Genomic DNA, 21,284 nt, shown 5'->3' on the forward strand with positions numbered 1-21,284 from the left:
CAGGAGGGGCACCTGGGTGTCTCAGTCATTAAGTGTCTGCCTTTGGTCATGACCCCAGGGTCCTGGGATTGAGTCCCATGTCAGGCTCCTTGTTCAGCAGTGAGTCTGTTTCTCCTTCTTCCTCTGCCATTCCCCCTGCTTGTTCCTCTCTCTCTCAAATAAATAAAATCTTAAAAAACTAAAGTGACAACAGGAATACTAAATTTACTAGAAACGGGAAAAAGATTGGATACTCTTTCATAAAAAAAAAAGACTGGTAAAAAAGAAATATGAATTTGCCATTTCTTGCTTTAAATATCAGTCTAAAGGTCTAGATTTGTCTATAATTAGATTTTGTAGTAAGTTCTTGTTCATGAAACCTCTTTTACTTAAAAGGAATTAGGTCAGATTTTTACAAAGGCAGTAAGAGTATCTGTGACAGATTTATTCAAATTCTCCATTGTTCCATTAAAATGTGCCCTTTTGCCTGCATACAGCTAATGCTAAATAACAGAGTGGCCACGGTTGCTATTACCGGCAATAAGTCATACCTATGGAGATGCAAAATAGAGATAATATACACTTCATTCATTCACTCATTCATTCATTACTCAGGACTTGTGCTAGGTAGTGGAGTGGGAGTTGGGGTCAGAACTGATAAGGCACAGTCCATGCTCCAGATTTTCAGATTGGAAGGGGAGATAAGACACACACTCAAGTAACTATTAAGAGGTATCAGGGAAGAGAGAAAAATACCACTATGATCATTCAGAGAAGGAATGTGAAAATCTAGTTTTTAATGCAGTATATTTCTAAGTTACCAATGTTTATCTATCAGGAGTTTCTTTCCCCCCCTTCTTTCGGGAGTTTCTAAGTGACATTCAAAAATGACTTGCAGGGATGCCTGGGTGGCTCAGCAGCTGAGCTTCTTTCTGCCTTTGGCTCAGGGCATGATCCTAGAGTTCCGGGATTGGGTCCCACATCGGGCTCCCTGCAGGGAGTCTGCTTCTCCCTCTGCCTGTGTCTCTGCCTCTCTCTCTCTCTCTCTCTGTGTGTGTCTCGCATGAATAAATAAATAAAATCTTTTTTTAAAAATGACTTGCAATTGGAAACAACAGTAGAATTTATGAATTCAGTGGTTGTGAAGATGGCCATGTCAAGTTCAATCTTTTGATTCTGGCCTTGACTTAATTTAGAATTCTGCTTTCCTTTCTGTCCAACGTGATTATTTTCAAGGACAGACTGGGAAAACACAGTCCTGACCAGGGTCAATTATATCAATTTCCCTTTAAGATTTAAAAAGATGTACAGTTTTCAATACATCCTTTTTTCATGATTATAAAGTAAAACATAAAAAAATAAATAAAAGTAAAACATGCTCATTACTACAGATCTAGACAGAAAGGGAGGTAAAAAAAAATGAATTTTCTTGATGCTTCCACCCAGAGATAAAACCATTAATTTTATCATATCAAATAGAAAACACATAAAATTTAATGAATATCATATCTTATAATGAATATGCTACACTTAAATCAAGGGCAAAAAGTTTGTTCATTATGTACTCATAGCCTTGTTCTTATAAAATCTAACAGACACATACTTGACATACAGTACCACATACACAAAAGTATCTGAGCATAATGCCATGAATAAGAAGAGTTATAAACTAAAACTATTCTACCAGAATGTTGCGCAACTGCTAAATTATGAAATTATACCCTAATAAAATAAAACAAAAAATTCTGGCCCCAAATACTTGCCAAAACTGCTCAAAACCCTAATATAAGAATGTTAGTATATAAAAAGTGCACAGTATCCAAAAACTATTACTCTGGACAAATGGGCTTTATAGGCAAAGCAATACAAATTAAAAGAGGGATTCCTGGTAGGATGGTACAGGGCAGAAATTTCCAAACTTTCTTCCACAGCACCCTTAGTGCCCCAGTAATTTTTTCGTGGTGCCCAAGGCCAAAAGAAATAACTGATGATTCTGTTAATTACATAGTTGGGGCCAAATCATTTAATAAATATATATATGTCCTAACAAGTCAGTGGCCATTTAAAAAACTATATACCCATATACTGGAGGAAATATATTTTTATTTCATTCTCAACCCCAGTTGCTTACTAATGAGACACATACATGTGATGGGCACTGCATGACTTCTCAAATCTTGGAATCAAAATCTTAGAATCAGAAGACAACCACCCTCATCCTGTTCCTGATTTTTGTGCAGTATTTAGTTTTTATCATAGCAATTGCAGGAAACCAAACTTTGCAAAGATATGATATTATCAAAAAGAATGCAGCAGGGATCTAATGATGAAACTGGGAACTCTCTTGAACTAGAGGGTCACAAAGTGTCTGACAAATGTGGAATATCCCTGTATTTCCTTCAGAAAATAACCCATGTTGTCCTTGTGAGTTTGCTGTGGCACTCCAGGGAAGTTGGCTTGGTGTAGTTTGGTAATTATGGATATAGGGTAACCCATAAAAATGTCACTGTAAATGTGGTAGGAACTCTAAAATAAAGGCTGTCTTTGAAAAATTTGATGGCTCTGATAGATATATTGCTGGTCCTTTTATTACAGAGCACATACATGTAAATTGGGATACTATGATAGACCCAGAGGGCTCTGTTACAGCTTCTTCCTTTCCTTTAACAAAAGACTATTTAAGATGTAGATTTTTTAGTCCATTTGCAAGTCATAGCCACCTACTGGATTATGCATTCAATTATGGGATTGTTATAAAGGCAGATTATACTTTTTTTCCATATGTAAAATACGAATGAAAATATTTTAAATTGTTCCTTGAACTCTTTTTTAGGTGGGAAGATAGTTTGATGCTTGGACAAGGGGGACATTTTTGTACATTTGTCAGTTTTATAACAATAATTATTCTATTTCCATTAATTATGGAAAAGAAGAAAAACTCTTACTTTTCAGTTTACATATTTTTGTGAACTGAAAATACCTATTCAATATAAGTTCAAAATAGTCTGTGTTCACCTGTGGTTAAAGGCAGGTGTGTGATGCTGTTCAAACAGGTCAGGGTGAACCACGTGGATGATAGCGTAGCCCCAGAAAACAGGAGGAGAAGAATTAATTTCAGCATACCCCTGATAAAATCTGCGAACCTGAAAAGAAACAATGTTCTATTATAATTCTAACTGGATTTTTAAAATTCTATTTAAATTAATGACACACTTTCATTAAACAATAATTTCTTGAAGAAATTTCAATGAGTTCTTTTTTCAGTATGCAACAAAAATTTTTTTAACTGGTACATTTTGTATGATGTGATAAAAGGTTACTTTGTGCCAAATATTTTTTCTGTTTTATAACACACAAAATGTGATGTCTGTTTCAGATCTATAATTTATAGGATGGGTTCTGTGTTTTTAAATGCTACTTTCACTTTTTAAAAATATTTTTGTATACTTTCCAAACATTCTATAATGAGCACATATTATCCTAGTTTTAGAAAACAGGCTAACTTGTTGACATAAACTGGCAAAGATGACTCTCCAAAATTCAAACTCAAAGAATACAAAAAACCCCCAGAGCCCCTAGGTTCTGATAGGATCTGGTCTCTGGCTCCACTCTCCCTCTACCTTACTATTTTCTCCAGGTGGTTAAGCTTCTGTTTCTCATACAAGCTAGGGTTGTTTCCCAACGCAATTATGTAGCTTTTGCATTTGTTCTGTTTGTCTGGAATGCTGGTTACTCTCATTTCTCCCCTGACTTACTCCTGTTTACTCCACAGAGGTCATTCAGGTCTCAGTTCACTAAGACCCTCCTTGCTCATGAAAGAAGTCCTCACCATCTCATCTCCATACTCTATTTCTTCATAGCATTTATTTCTATTGGTATTTCTCTTGTTTTTGCATTTATTTTTTGTCTTCCCTTTTAGAAAGTGCTGTGACAGCAAGAATGTAGCTCTGGAATAACGAATACTATCCTACAAACGTTGGGACTTAGGTTTCATAGCATTCTAAGTTTTCAAACTTCTGCTTTATTCTGAATTAACATGAAATTAAAAGGCAAATGGTAGAGACGCTTACTGTTTAGTTATGAGCCACAACTCTATTTGCCAACCACTTTTCCTCATCTCCTAACTGTTGGTTATACAGGCACAATTCTCTGGCTGTGCCTACTGTGCCTACATACAACTTACTCTGTCCTTCAGAATTGTTCCTACTATAGAAAAACGGATCTCATCCCAAATAACATTCACCATGTTTTTTTCTACTTTAAGGTTTTTAAAACTGATTTTAATTTCTATTGTAATTCCATTACTGTCCCTCTTAATATTTTCAATACTACCTTTTGTGCTTATTTGACGTGATAAGGTTAATCATGTTTGTAAGTGTTATGTAGACTAAAATAGCTTCCTATGACAGCTGATGCCATCTTTTGGTGGAAAAAATGGATGCATCTTTGCCCAGTGACTTAGGTTTGTTCTCAACCATGAAAGCTTACTAGCAGAAAATTCTTATGTGCTCTGATAAATAAATGTACCACAGCTTGATAGAAATCTCCCTCAAGAAAATACAAAAACTGTTATAATTTCACACCCACCAAACACTTTGATTTATGTTTTGGTATGCTGCAAGAATGTACTTGTCTGACAGGCAGATGGTGAAGTATGAGGGAATAAAATAGTTTTCTGGTACAATCAGAACTGAAAAAAGTTGAACAGTGAGAATGTTGCCAGGGCCAGATCACAGAAGAATAAGTGAAACACTGTGATCTGCTATTTTTGTAGACCTAGTACTTTCAAATGGGGTAATATCATCAAAGTGTACTGTTAGAACATTTGGTAGTTGCCTTTAGTAACATAATCACACACACACACAAAAATCACCCAAGTGCTAATGTCTATGAGGATATTCTGTTCTAGGGATTCATAATCCAAAATGGTGTTATGAACATAACTTTAAAATTGATTCTAGGCCTAGGAGATAGCCACAATTGATTTCAGATCCCAAAGTAAGGGAAGTGTTTTTAGAATTTCCACTTCAACAAATTAAAAACAGAAAAGTCCTCACTTTCGTTTTTCCTTCTAGCTCCGTGTCTATAAGAGATAAAATTAAGGGTTTACATATAGAAAAAGAAAGCAAAAGGTATACGTGAGATGTCATTTCTGATATGTAACAGTTCCCTCTTTGACCTATTTGGTGCTCAGAATAGGATTTGGTTAATGATGACTCACTATAATTGGCCTGGAGATTTAATTAGAAAAATTAGATAAAGTTCTGTCAAATGTGACAGGTCAATGTATTTCAGTATCTGTCTAGTGATTTTCTACAAATGCTCTCTTCTTATTCCTCTTCTTTAGCTTTTAGATCTTAGTCTTGTATTTCTCCAACTTGTAAAAACCCCAGAGTGATTTAGAAATTAGAGTGTCAATTTATTCTTTCATTATCCCAGAAACACTATGCAAACTGTAAGGTCTAGATATATTATCCTGTGTCAATTATGTTTAAGTATTTAGAAATTGAGGTGATTTACATATCTTATCTGATCTCCCCAAATATGTAATTAGATTCTTCTCTTTCTGGTAAAGTTGATTGCCTAATTCTGTTTTTGATGAAATGGGGTAAATGATTTGTGAAGTGAATGAGTACTATCTCTTTGGAAATATCAAGAATGGTTTTACAGGCAGTCACCTGTATAAGTGATATTTCCATTTTTTTCTTTTTTTTGAAAAATGACTTTTTCCTTCTTCTGACTCATTCTAAAAAATGTGTTCTTGTAATGAGTTAAGATCAAAGGGAGTTTGGTGAAACTGGAAGTCTTTATGGTCATTTTTCATCAAAATGGGATAAACACAGGGAAGTACCTGCCAAAAAAGACCAAAAATAAATTACTAATCAGATACTCCCTTTTCGTGGAATGTTCTAGAGATGCTCTTATAAAAAAATCTTTTCTATTCTTGATAAGTAATCAATCTGCCTTTATTATTGTATTGCCTTTCTCTGGGTTCCATTTGTAGATGCTGTTCTCCAATAATATGGAGAGAGGCAGTTTAATTACACTGGAAATACATCTTCATTCTCCAAAAGCATTTTAGGACAGACTGCTCCTGAGAAAGGTTCCTTGTAGCAGCAAATTCTTACTGCATGTAAATTTTCTTGTAGTCTGAACAAGTGCCCTTCTCTGACCTTTACATTTTTATTTTCCCCTGAATTTTAATATTTATCAAAAGCAGCCTTTTTTGTTTTTGCTTTTGGTTCGGTCCACTCACATGTTTAACATAAAATATCCTCACCTTGCCATACCTATTCCAACAACACAGCCTCCAACTATGGACCAAAATCCAATCCAGCCAGCATCTACCTGTGGAGAAAGTGGAAGACACATTTAATATAAGACTATCAGGCTGCAATGAAGAAGGCATGAAAAAAAGATCCCCTCTAATCAATACATATTTCAATACATATGTATGAATTTCTACTATGTCCATGTATAACTCAATATATAATCAATAGCTAAGTGGCAACAAATCTAGGAAATATTATTTAAGAAAAGGGATAAAATGAAAGGATTCATGTGTGTCTAATATAATTTATCTCAGTAATAAATCCTTGATTAACTTTTTATGGAATATTTAAATCAACAAAATAATCAGTGTCACAAACCAATGTTTTCAAATCTGTGCTACATTGCACTAGAATTCTCAAGAAAATAGGAAAAAGACAGAAGATGGGCACTGACTTCAAGAAGTTTAAATATAAAACCAACATACAGGAAACTACTAGGAAATAATTAGGTGCTCAAACATCTGGCAACAATTAAAGATGTATCAAGAGGTCAGAGAAGAGAGAGCAAGCAAGAAAAATGTGGGGCTGAGTACCTAGAGAGACGGGTTTGAGCTGGGTTTCAGATAAATTTTTTTTTCTTTAAAGATTTTATTTATTTGAGAGAGCAAGTGAGACACAGCATAAGTGGGGGGTGGAGAGGGAGAAGCAGACTCTCTGCTGAGCAGGGATTCTCAAACTGGGGCTCAGTCCCAGGACACCCGTGACCTGAGCTGAAGGCACAAGCTTAACCAACTGAGCCACCTAGGAGCTTCCTGGGTTTCAAACATATAGCTCACTTCACTCAGAAGACATTGCCAACCCTGCCATTTACCAGCTTTGTGACCCTGGACAAATTATGTCTTCTTACCCCTAAAATGGACTAAAATGAGATAATGTGTGTACAGGACCTCAGCTCAGCAGTCAGCATACAGGAAATGCTCCATAAAGGCTGTTATTACACGTGATGATGCTTCCCCATCTACCTCATGTCTTATATCTTTCCTCTCCTCATGGCCAAACTTTCTCAGCACAATCTACAAATGCTGCCTAGATTTACCCATCACTCATGTATCTTTAACTCCTACTATGACTTGGCTTCTGTCCCAATTCATAATCTCAAGTCCTGGCTTCTTCATTTTTACAATGAGGATAACAAAGGGTTTTTTTGTTTGTTTGGTTTGGTTTTTTTTGAGACTTAAATAAGCTAATATATATAAAATGTTCAAAACACGTTAGTGGTTGCCAGTGGAATCCTATGTGTCACTAACAGTATCTGTCTCCTCTTTTCCTCCCCATGGCCACCACAGTTGCTTATTACCTTATTTCTTACATCTAGATTCCTGTAATAGTTTCTTAAATGGTCTCCACAATCTATTCTTCCCACTATTGCTAGGATAATTATCCCAATCATTCCACTTTCCTGTTCAGAAACAGTTACTGGCTTTCACTGTGGTTATATAAGGGCCACGTCCAAACTTGACCTGGCACTTGAGAGCTGCCCACACTAACTCTACTGTTTATTGTTTTCCTAGTGATATTTTTCATTATGCTTACTCTCCAAAATACATTATCTTCTATCCGGGCACTTAGCTGGATTATATGTTTCAGCTGCCATTCAAATACATGGGACTATGTTCCTAAATTCTCCATGGAGGGAGGCAAAATTAAGGCGTGTCACCTCTAGGCTAGGACCTGGAACACAGCTGTTTGCCTCCTCCATGCTTCCTTTCCCTTTTTGACCACTGGAATCTGAATGTGGTCACCAGCCTAACCGGTGCCTGTAACGACAAGGTCCTTAGAGGACAGGATTGTTGCAAAGTGGAAGCAGCCTAGGTCTCTAAATCAGTGGAGGAAAAGAGCTTTCCAAACTGTGGACAAATGTCCTAGATTATTACGCAAACTGTCCTAGATTGCTATGTAAATGAGAAATAAATTCCTTAAGCCTCAGAATTTTGGGATTCTGCTTCTCATAGCAGCTTAGCCTACTCTGAGTAATACAATTACTTAACAGTGTCTGGTGCCAGAACAAAGATAAGTACCCTCTGGAGAAAGAGAACAGCCTGAAGCTTAATTTATCTCTACATTTTTGTTTCATATCATTGGCATTTGGGGCCAGAGAATTCTCTGTTCTGTTAAACTGCCCCTCTCATTGCAGAGCATTTAGCATCCATTGTCTAAGGTCCATTTAATGCTATTAGGCCCTCTCTAACATTTCCATCTATCCTCTGGGTGAGTGGGGCCCAGTGTTAGGCTAAGAACCACTGTACATCTTGACTGTACTGACCCTGATCCTTTCAGGCCATTTGTGCTTCCCTGCTTCCTTTGTTCATGTCATTTGCTTTAGGTAATAATATCCTACCCACTAATTAATTAGAAATTTTAATTTTTTTTTGCTTTTATTTTTAAAAAAGATTATTTACGTAGGTATGTATGTATATATGTATGTATGTATTTGAGAGAGAGAGAGCACACACGTATGAGTGCAGGGGAGTAGGGCAGAGGGAAATGAGAGAATCTTAAGCAGACTTCCCCCTGAGCGCAGAGCCCGACTCAGGGCTTGATCCCACAACCCCAAGAACATGACCTCAGCTGAAACTGAGAGTTGGACACTTAACCAACTGACCCATCTAGACGCCCCCCTTTTGCCCATTTAATTTTAAATTTCACTTTATTTAATACTTATTGTGATTCCTGGTCTATCAGAGTTTATATAGAGAGATACTCGAAAGGGCATCTTAGGATTTATAATGTGAAGCATAAGATATGCAAAATCAGAATCATTTAAATGGGTGCTACATTTTTCTTTCCTGGAATGGAGCATGCTAGGAATACTTGCCATCTAGAAAAATCAGTTAGAAAACTAAAGGAATGGGCACCTGGGTGGCTCAGTGGCTGAGTGTCTGCCTCTGGCTCAGGTCATGATCCTGGGGTCCTGGGATCGACTCCCGCATGGGGCTCCCCTTGAGGAGCCTGCTTCTCCCTCTGCCTGTGTCTCTGCCTCTCTGTGTCTCTCATGAATAAATAAATAAATCTTCTAAAAAGAAAACTAAAGGAAGGTTTTCTTCTCATGGTGAATGTACACTAGGGTCATTTGGATTGATATTCTGGTTCAGAACTAGAAAATCTAGGGGGAAATCTATCTGTTGGCATCAGAGGGCCAAGAAGTTAAATCCAGAACTATGGAACCATAATGTAAAATGGGAAGGAAATCTGGAAAAGATAAGCCTAGTATTGGGGAATACTTTTCCCTTTGGGGTGTCTGCTGATTTCAAAAAAGGGAGCTAAGGGCCTGAGGGCTATCAATGGCCTTGCTGACCTAGGAAAGAAAAAAATATGAGTTCAGGGCCTGTTGTGAGGTGGGTGGCCTTTTGAAAAAAACAAAAACCCAACCTTCAGATGGTGACTCGAAGGGCTATCCCTGAGTACTGTGCACTGGAAATAGAATAGTATTCTGTGGGACTGACGCCCAGTTTTAAGTATTCTCAATTACTGAAACTGGATTAAATGATTCCTAGACTCCTGCAAGAAAAAAAAAAAAGTAAGTTCTTTCTGGGGTTAAATAACATCATCCTCAAGCTTAAATGATTTCTACAACTTTTCATATATTATGTCTGGCACTCAGTCAAAAATAAAGGAACACATAAGGAGGTAAGAAAACATAAACGAATACCCTAAATATAAATAGACCCACAGGGGATCCAGATCAAGGAATTATGAGACTCTAAGCAACTAGTTTTAATAATTCAAAAAAGTAGAAGATCAAGCACTTTTACAGAAATTTGGAAACTATTAAAAGAATCAAATAAAAATTTTATGACTTAAGGGGCGCCTGAGTGGCTCAGTCAGTTAAGCATCTGCTTGTGGCTCAGGTCATGATCCCAGAGTTCTGGGATGGAGCCCTGCATCAGGCTCTCTGCCCAGCAGGGAGCCTGCTTCTTTCTCTCCCTCTGTCTGCCACTCTGCCTATTTGTGCTCTCTCTCTGACAAATAAGTAAAATTTTTTTTTAAAGATTTATTTATTTATTCATGAGAGACAGAGAGAGAGAGGCAGAGACACAGGCAGAGGGAGAAGCAGGCTCCTCTCAGGGAGCCCGATGTGGGACTCAATCCTGGATCCTGGGATCATGCCCTAAGCCGAAGGCAGACGCTCAACCACTGAGCCATACAGGCAGGTGTCCCAATAAGTAAAATCTTAAAAAAAAATTTTTTATAACTTAAAAATATAACTGAAATTAACAGGGAATGAATCTAACAAACATATAGAAGACTCCTTTGCAGAAAATTATAAAGCATCATTCAGATACATTAGCACTTCAATAAATGAACAGAAGTGCAATGATCATGGTTTACAAAGAAGTAATGACAAAGAATTTTCTTTTAGAGAAATAAGCTGCCAAATATTGCTTTATTGTCTATTTATTTACTTACTTAAAGATTGTATTGATTTATCTGAAAGAGAGAAAGTGAGTGAGAGTGTGAGCAGGAGGAGGGGTGGAGGGAGAGATGGGGCTCTGACCCCAGGACCCTGGGATCATGACCTGGGCTGAAGGCAGCCGCTTAACTGAGCCACCCAGGCACAGTAAATTAATTTTTTTTAAAAAATATTTTATTTATTTATTCATAAGAGACACAGAGAGAGGCAGAGACATAGGCAGAGGTGGAAGCAGGTTCCATGCAGGAAGCCTGATGGGGGACTCGATCCCGGGACTCTGGGATCATGCCCTGAGCCAAAGGCAGCTCAACCGCTGAGCCACCAGGGCGTCCCAAAGAAGTTAATTCTTAAACTGATCTTTTAGATTCAAAATATTCCGGTCAGAATCCCAATAAAGGTATATTTATTCTACAAATATCAAAATTTATTATACCACCAAAAAACTCGAGACACTAGGCACAAAGTTAGGCAAAATAGACTATTATCTATTTTTTTTATTGGCAAAGTTTTTCAGAAAACTTTTAAAATCTAATTAAACCACCCGAATCTGTCACTCTAGTCCTGTAAATTCTAATCGAGGTATCCTGATGGTTATATGTGCTATTGTTTACACTGTTAAGATCCACATGTAAAGCCATTACACAAATAAATAATCAATGTCAAAATTCAAATGGTTTATCGTGTTTTACCACAGAAGTAAAGGTCACAAAAATTGGGAAGTCTACATTTCAATCCACATTAGATTTTAACAGTATGCAAAATTTCACATAGGAGAATGGTTTATTATAAAAGACTGTAGATAAAATTCAGATAACAGGTTATATACAAAATTAAGAGAAGATTCCACTTGAAAAAATGAAAAAGGCAGCTTAGAAACACATCTGTGTACATAAAGGCACTTCATTATGACAAAGATGAAACTAGAGAGCAATGAGAGAAGTGTGATCTTTTCAAAAATTGATACGAGGTTAATGGATACCTATATGGGAAAAAAAAGAAACTTAACTCCTACCTTATGACAAGCACAAAATTCAATTCCAGGTTTAAATGTGACAGGAATAATGATAAAGCTTCTGGAATAGCACTGTCCAACAGTGCTTTCTATGTTGACAGAAATGTTCTGTATGTGTACTGTCCAATATGGTAGCCACAAATCATAAGTGGTTATTGAGCACTTGAAAGGGGGTCAGTATGTGTCCAGTGGGTGGCCACTGAGGAAAATAATTTTTATTTTATTTCATTTCAACTAATCTAAATTTCAAATTAAATAGCCACGAGTGGCTGGTAACTACTGAACCAGACAATGTAGTTCTATAGTATAAGGGAATATAAAAATAAACTTGGAGCAAGCAAAGATTTCTCTCTCTCTCTCTCTTTTGCATTATGGTCTTTGCTACATCCAAGATGTAGACTCTCTCTGAACTGGTTTCTATTCAGTTCTTCCTTTTTGTAAATACAGGTCACATCTTCCTGTTTGTCTAATTTTTTTTAACAGTACATGCTGTGGGTGACACAATATAAAGATTCTGGATCCTTTTATCCTTCTCTAAAATGGTTGATTTTTGTGTTAGTAGGCAGTTCAGATAATAACTGATCACCCTGAACTTGCATAGGCTTAATTTTGTGTGTGTGTTTTTTTTTTTAAAGATTTATTTATTTATTCATTCAGAGAGAGCGAGAGAGAGGCAGAGACACAGGTAGAGGGAGAAGCAGGCTCCATGCAGGGAGCCCGATGTGGGACTCGATCCCACATCTCCAGGATCACACCCGGGGCTGCAGGCGGCGCTAAACCGCTGCGCCACCAGGGCTGCCCAATTTTGTGTTTTATTAAGGTAGATAAGTAGAAATCAAAGTGTTTCCCAAGCCCTCCCTCACTTGGTAGGACTCAATCTCCAAATTGTCTCCTCTGCAGATTTTTGTCAGGGCTTGTGTATGGTAGGTCTAAGTAGAACAGGTCTTATTTTACCAAGAGCATAGTCTCTGATATTAAATTCTGGGCTAGATTCTTGTGTCTCAGCAGAAGCCCAAGGTATTAACAAAGTGTTAATGAGGTCTTACCATTCTGGCTGAGCCAGAAATTCTGAGTCCAGCTCTGCTTGCCCTCTACTGTATTCGTTCTGCTTTCAACCTCCTAGCAGTCTTTCTGTTAAGCCTCTGGTGGCTTTGCCCTTTACATGTGCAGTCCATTTCCCAGCCAAGGCTTGCTGAGGACCCCACACAGTCTTCTGCGGAGTCCCCTTCTGCACACTCTCTTCTTTACAATCAGTAAGAAAAAGGCATCCCAACAGTGGGCAAGAGGCTTGAACAGGTGTGTCACAAAAAAAGGATACTTTTTTGTTCAACAAAACACTTAAAAAGATATCACTATAATGACATTTAACATGTTAAATGCATGCACAGTTAGTAGCATTTCCAACTTCAAAAAGACTAACATTGCCAAGTATTAGTAAAGATGTGGAACAATGAGAAATTTCATGTCCTGCTGGTAGGACGATAAACCGATACAACTGCTTTGGGAAAGTCTGGCATCATCTATCAGACTAGGCCTATACTATAACCAGTACTTCTATTCCTAGCTATGTATCCAACAGAAATGTGTATAGAGGTGCAGGAAGAATGTAGGAGAACATTCCTACAGTATTGTTTGTGACAGTCAAACACCGGAAACAATCCAAATGTTCATCAAAAGTATAATGGGCAAATTGTTGCTCATTCATACAACGGACCGTCATACCAATGTGCTGAACTTCTTCCATTTGTCCCTCCAAATTCCTGTACTTCATCTTATCACGCTATCTGAAGTGAGGAGAAGGAATACATGGCCTGAAGCATATAGGTGAAATGGTCATTTTTAAAGAAATGAGATACCCTTAGTCTGAGCCTAGAGGGAAAGTGAGAGATGAGCTATCAAAATAGCCATAATTTGGATGATGGGATCTTAATCTTCTTTAAGAAGTATGAAGCAAGATTAGGATGGAGTCAACAAAATGAAGATTTTTCTGTTTACTAGAATCATTAATAGAAGCCAAATAAATGTAAAATCATGGCTGTAACAAAATCTAGGAAGAAAATCAACATTATTTTTAACTACTTCATGAGACTCTTGCTTTTGCAGTAATGGAATTGGATAATGTTTAATGTTTTACCCAGGTCTCGAAGTTTAAACCAAGAACATACAGACAGTATTTATTATTGAAATGAACTAAAAATACCTACAACATATAAAGAAATAAAATGCTTACTTGGCTGACGTGCACTGGTGTTAAAATTAAGTCCAGAACTCCAGACCAGCCAGCAAATACACCAAGTGGTATGGCATATGCTAAAGCAATCATCAAAAATCTCATGTTGCTGTAAAAGAGAAAATATTATTACAGATTCAAAATCTTGAATTTAAATTCTTACTCATGAAAAATGTAAATCATTTGGAAATCAGAAGAGCAGAATCAGAAAAAGAAAATACTTGTCTGTTAAAAATTCAAAGTTCTTTAAATTTTGTTTTTATAAAATCTTTTTTGTTCACAATGCTTAAAATTGTCAATGTTTATTATATAGATGAATTACCAACATTATTTCACAGAATGAATAGGTAGGTTCAGTTGAAAAAAAGCTCTTATTTGAAAGGATAAATTACTATTTCTCCTTATGAATGAGGCAGAAGAAAAAATCAAAGAATACAAAGAAATACAAAATTTGCTAATTTTATTATTTTCAGAGGGCAGTTTTAACTATTGTTTTATTGCTATTAAAGTTTGTATCAGGGCAGCCCACATGGCTCTGCCTTCAGCCCAGGGTGTGATCCTGGAGAACTGGGATCGAGTCCATCAGGCTCCCTGCATGGAGTCTGCTTCTCCCTCTGCCTGCATCTCTGCCTCTCTCTCTGTCTCTCATAAATAAATAAAATATTTAAAAAATATGTTAAAGTTTGTATTAGTCAAAGACTTGAAAAGGCAATACAATGGAAATGGCTCAAAACCAAAAAGTATAAAAATATGGGGAAAACATGTCTCTCTTATCTCATTCCCCTCTTCCCACAATTACCAGTATTACTACTTTCTTGGGCAACTTCCCAGAAACATTGCAAAATATGCAAGCCTATGTATATATACAAGCGTGTGTGTACACACACACATACATATTATTACATATTATTCCGTTAATTTATATATATTCTTATTACATATACTATGTTGTTATATATACGTGTGTATCAATACATATGTTCTCAACTCTGTGTGTGTCTATATATATATTCTTCTCCCAATCTTTTTATATAAGTGGTAGCATATTACAACCACTGGCTGAATTTTAGTTTTTTAACTTAGTAAGTCTTAGAACTCTTCCGTAGTCAATAAGGAGTTTCCTCATTCTTTCTTAGAGCTGCATAGAACTCCATTATGTTGCTATATCATAATTTATTTAACCAGTCCTCACTGAGAAATATGTATTTTTATTATATATAATAAAGGTATTATAAAATTATATATATGTGTGTGTATATGAATATAACACCTTTGCTTTTACAGTCATATCACATGTGGACTAGTACATTTGGAGAATTGAATTCTAAAAGTGCAACTGCCATGTCAAAAGAGTATGTGTATTTGTAATTTCAATAGATAATGCCAATTGCCCTCTACAGAGATTGTACTTCTACATACCTATCAAAATAGCTAAAACAAAAACATAGTGATAACACCAAAGTCTGGTTTAGATGCATAGAAACTAGATGATTCATATATTGCTTGTGGTAATGAAAAATGGTACAGCCACTCTGGAAAACAGCCTGGCAGTTTTTTTTTTTTTTAAACTAAATATGCAACAACCATATAATCCAGCAATTGCACTCCTGGGCATTTATCCCAGAGAAATGAAAATTTATGTTCCCACAAAAACCTGCATACGAATGTTATTTGTAATAGCCAACCCCCACCCTAGAATCAACACAGATGTCCCTTAGCAGGTGAATAGTTAAACAAACTGTACATCCACACCATGTAATACTTTTCAGCAGTAGAAAGGAGTAACTACAGATACACAAAACAACCTGGTTGACTCTTCAGAGAATTATTTTTTTCAAATTTTAATTTAAATTCTGGTTAGTTAACATAAATCATAATATTGTGTTCAGGTGTAGAATTTAGTGATTCATTACTTACACACGACACCCAGTGTTCATCGCTAAAGTGCCCTCCTTAAAACCCACCACCCATTTAACCCATCCCCTGCCTACCTCCTCTCCAGCAAGCCTGTTTGTTCTCTATAGCTTAAAGTCTGTTTTCTGGTTTGCCTCTCTCTCTTTCAAAGTCAATCCCCAAATTTATATACTATATGATTTCATTTATATAACATTCTTGAAGTGACATTATAGTAATGGAGAACAGATCAGTTTTTGCCAGGGGTTAATGAACTGGGGCAGGGGAGATGTGGCTACAAAAGGACAAAAAAAGGGACCCCTGAGATGATGGAAATATTTTGCATATTGACTATCAATGTTAATTTTCTGGTTGTGGTATTATACAACAGTTTTGTAAGATGTTATCACTGGAGGAAACTGGTTACGGAGCCCTCTGTATTATTTCCTACAACCGCATTTTTATTGATTCATGTGAATCTAAATTATCTCACAAGTAAGTTTAATTTAAAAAATGTAATAGAAATTACATACCATTAACAATAGCTAGGAAAGCCCAAGATCTCTAGGGGTGGAAAGAAAAAATAACCTTTAATCTAATTAAGGGCACAGAATATTATCTAAATAGATGGAGAAAAAGTCTGTATTGTCAATTCACCCCAAATTAATCTATAAATTCAATATAACCATTAATGTCCCAGTTAAATTTTTAAGAAACTTAAGAAATATGATGTAAAGTTTATTTGGAAGAATAAAAGGGCTTCGAAAGCTTTGAAACTTATCTTTAAAAAATATGAAAAAGGAGGACCTTATGCTATCACATATCAAGACAAACTTCATGGCTGTAATAAAAAATTATATGTGAATGGCTCAAGAATAAAGCACAATGGAGGAGAATATAGAGGGCTAGCAAACTGCTAATAATTGTTCAGTAAACAGTGCTAGTTTTTTTATGGGGAAAAACCCACAAAACTCCTGCATCACTAGTTAACATCACATACTATGGTAGATTGTAGGTGGGTTGAATTCCTAAATATAAAAGATAAAGCCAGAAATTTAATAATCAAAGAATCCATGGACAAAATGGATGACATTTATTATTATTATTTTTAAAGATTTACTTATTTATTTTATAGAGATAAATGATGGTGGTGAAAACACTGGAGCATAATCAATGATTTTTTTTTTTCCCCAGACAATGGAATTAGAATCTAGAGAAGCAGTTACTCTGATAATCCACAAAGTAATGACTTCGGATGTCCTTTAAAAGGCCAGAGAAAATTACATTGATAGGCTAGGGGACTGGACCATGGCAGGTCCAAAGAACTTGCCCTAGAGAGTCCTCTCCTAGAGGTAATGCTGCAGACTTAACAATAATGGAAGAAATGAAGAAATGTCAGGCATCAATGAAAAAGGTTTTTTACAGAGAGGAAAGATCTTACACTTTATGGTTTTAACAGAGAATAAAGATCTTGACTGTAGGGTAATTAGAAGAAAACACAGGGTATCTATCGTAGTCAGAATGATAATTTTAGGTTGTTTTTCCTTGTCAGAACAATTGTTTATACAACTCCTTAGCTTAAAATCCTTCAGTGATCCCTCATTTTCTAGACTAGTCCAAATTATTAGCCTGGCATAATAGGACCTAACCTAACACTCGCCTGCTTTCTTGATTGCTCTCTAAACTGGCACTGCGCAAAGAAAAACTTAAATAGCATTAAAAAAACAAAACAAAACTATCATTTTAAACCATCATCTTACACATACGCACCACTGGTCACCATCCGATTTAACTAATATTTTTATTTGCCTATTATGTGGAAGACAATATTCTACATGCTGCAGAGATGTGATTTTTTTTTTTTTAGAGATGTGATTTTTAAACTTTTTGCTATACTCCAAAAGTAGGAAGTATATTTTTACTTTGTGATCTACCCACATATACATCCGTATATTCTGAAGGAAAAGTCTCACAAAAAAATATGTATCCTTACTACATGATACAATAATATTTCCGTTCTAGCTTATTTCATTCTATTTTTTTTCCAAGGTGCTCTACCTACTAAATTAGTTGGTTGAACCAAAGTTTGAAAAACAGTGTTTATATAGCTATGCTAAGTTGGTAGCCGCCAGCAAGACAAAGCTCTGAACATTTGAAATGTGGTTAATGCAACTGAAGAACTGAGTTTTTCATTTCATTTCATTGTAATTGAACCAAATTTAACAACAGAAACAATGAAAAAGTGCTTTCCCATTAACTACAAATAACTTTTTTGGTAGGACCACATTTCACTTTAACTGCTGCGTTGGGTAAGATACTATACAGCATGCTGGGTGTAGCATGTGTTGTTTCTAGTATTATAAATCTGTCACTGATCTTGGTGTCAATGAACTGACTCAGTTCTCATTTTTTTTCCACACAGATAACTCTGTAATTTGCTTATTTGAATATTTTATGAAGAAAGAGTAAGAGAGAAGAAAATATGTTGCAAATTTCACGATGAATGGCAACTGTGATTTGTTGCAGCACAGCAAAATGAATGCTGTGTAAAAAAAAATTTTAAGACAATTAAGTGGATAATATTAAGGGACATATTCAACAAACAGTAAATTTTATAGGAAGTTTCTTCTCATCAGTCAAAAAGGAATTAAAAAAAATTAGTTGCCCAAAATCAGAATTAAATGTCCAATGAACATTAAAAAAATTTTTTTCACAGATATGAGTTACCACTTTGGCCAGCCATAAAATGGCTGGGATTCCCATACAAAAAGAAAACCATTTTTATTTTTAAAAAATTGTTTTTTAAAGATTTTATTTATTTGAGAGTGAGCAAGCATGAGCGAGGGCAAGGGTAGGGGCAGGGAAGAAGGACAGACTCCCCACTGAGCAGGGAGCCCAACACAAAGTAGGGTTCATTCCCAGGACCCTGAGATTATGACCTTAGCCAAAGGCATATGCTTAACTAAATGAGCCACCCAAGCGCCCCAAGGAAACCACTTTCAGATGAAGAGATGATAAAAGAAATTGTTATTTCAGCTATGGGAATTTTGTTAAAAATGATGAAAAAAAATTAAAAATCTATTCTATAGAAGTGAAAGATCTTCCATTAAGGCCCAGATAATTGCCTGAAGAATATGATTTTTCAAATAATATCAAAGATGTATTGATCCAAAATTTGAAATACTGCTAGTTTTTTTTGTTTGTTTGTTTTGTTTTTAACATAGGCTCCACACCCAGCATGGAGCCCAATGTGGGGCTTGAACTTATAATCCTGAGGTTAAGACCTGAGCTGAGATCAAGAGTTGGATGCTTAACCAACTGAGCCACTCAGTGCCCCACAAGTAGTCATTTTGAACCTTAGATAGTATAATGAGGGAGATTGCTCAATTAAAACTTTTTCAATTGTAAATTTAATATTTATTTATTTATTTTTAAAAATATTTTATTTATTTATTCATGAGACACAGAGAGAGAGAGAGAGAGAGAGAGGCAGAGACACAGGCACAGGGAGAAGTAGGCTCTATGCAGGGAGCACGACATGGGACTTGATCCCGGGTCTCCAGGATCAGGCCCTGGGCCAAAGGCGGAGCTCAACCGCTGAGCCACCTGGGCTGCCCCAATTGTAAATTTAATATTTAAATGCATACTAAGGGATGTCTGAGTGGCTCAGTGGTTGAGCATCTGCCTTTGGCTCAGGGCATGATCCTGGGGTCCAGATCCAGTCTCACATCGGGCTCCCTGTCGGGAGCCTCCTTCTCCCTCTACCTATGTCTCTGCCTCTCCCCCTCTCATGAATAAATAAATAAATAAATCTTAAAAAAAAACAAATAAATGCAGACTAAGTATTTCTAATGAAAATTTAGCATCTGAATTAAGATGTGCTTTAAGTGTAAAGTACACAACTGGATTTCAAAAATTTGATATCAATAAAATAAAATATCTCAATAATTTTGAGTATTTATTACATACTAAAATAATACTTCCAATATATTGGGTTAAATAAAATATACTATTAATATTAGTTTTAGGGGCACCTTGGTGGCTCAATGGTTGTGTCTGCCTTTGGCTCAGGTCATGATCTCCAGGTCCTGGGACTGACCCCCATGTCAGGCCTCTGGCTCAGCAGGGAGCCTGCCTCTCCCTCTCCCTCTGCCTCTCCCCCTGCTCATGCTCTTTCCCTCTCTCCCTCTCTCTCTCTGCATCTCTCTGTCTCAAATGAATAAATAAAGTCCTTAAAAAGGTGAAATAAAATAAAATAAATTTTACCTGTTTCTTTTACTTTTTTTAATGAGGCTACTAGAAAAATTTAAATTACATATGTGGTTCATATTATATTGCTATTGGACAATATTACTAAGGAGGCTATAAAGACATAGTTCTTGGCCACATGGAACTTACCATTGGTAGGAAGGGAAGAAAAAAGAAGAGAAAGAACCAATTACACAGTTGCTGATGAATCAATAAAAACTTATCACAACAAACTGAGAAAAAAATTCAAAAGATAAGTTCCAGTGGCCCAACTGCAAATCATAATCATCAGTGACAGTCTATATATTCAAAGAGTCAAATTTAATGCTGAACATTTGAACCTTCAAGGGTAGAGTTTAATTTTAGTTAAGTTGTATCAATAAAACAAAATATTAAGTTTTTCAAAGTATGATGCCACTAGAGGTATAGAAGACTGATTTTAGGTGGTATGTAAATAAACCTCATATATTTTATTCACTCTATATTGACTAGTACTTGTTTATTTTAATGCAAATTAAGAAATGCATAATGAATAAAAAATTTAAATATTTGGAAAATATAATAAACACATAAAACCCATGATTCCACAGGTACTGTTATGTGATGTTTCCTTATAAAATTATTCAAATACAAGTTTTGTTTTTAAAATGTTAAGTAATAACAGTGGTATGCAGAAAAAAAATAAAAATTATAGAGGTTTTTGTTTTGGAGATTTTTAAAATAAGATTTTTTTTTTTTTTTTTTTTTAAATTTGAGAGAAGAGAGAGAGAGAGAGAATAAGAGAGGCAGAGGAAGAGGGAGAGGCTGGATTTTAAAACTCTGGGATCATGACCTGAGCTAAAAGCAGACCTTTAACTGACTAGCCACTCAGGTGCCGCAGTAGATTTGATAGGGGTACCTCAGTGGCACAGTCAGTTAAGCATCTGACTCTTGGTTTTGGCTCAGGTCATGATCTCATGGGTCTTGAGATTTAGCCCCGCAATGGGCTCTGCACTCTGTGAGGAGTCTCCCTGAGCTTCTCTCTCTCCCTCCACTCCTCTCCACTGTGTACACATGCTCTCTTTCTTTCTCTCTCTCAAATAAATAAATAAATCTTAAAAATAGATTTCTGATAGGAAACCCTTCTAAACTATTTAATCATACTTTATCAATTATTTGCAACCTAATTAATGGGTTGCT

General features: G+C 36.0%; 1 protein-coding gene across 1 annotated transcript in view; it reads right to left on the reverse strand.

Annotated features, from left to right (window-relative positions):
* SLC49A4 (solute carrier family 49 member 4) overlaps nt 1–21,284 on the reverse strand; it is a 77,131-nt gene that overhangs the window by 23,534 nt on the left and 32,313 nt on the right. Inside the window, exons 5-7 of the mRNA XM_077884465.1 lie at nt 13,965–14,073; nt 6,260–6,327; nt 2,995–3,122 (exon numbers count right to left, since the gene is read on the reverse strand). Coding sequence (XP_077740591.1) covers nt 2,995–3,122; nt 6,260–6,327; nt 13,965–14,073 — 305 coding nt within the window. The remainder of the gene's footprint in view (nt 1–2,994; nt 3,123–6,259; nt 6,328–13,964; nt 14,074–21,284) is intronic.

Source organism: Canis aureus, chromosome 35, assembly GCF_053574225.1.
Source record: "Canis aureus isolate CA01 chromosome 35, VMU_Caureus_v.1.0, whole genome shotgun sequence".
NCBI lineage: Eukaryota > Metazoa > Chordata > Mammalia > Carnivora > Canidae > Canis > Canis aureus.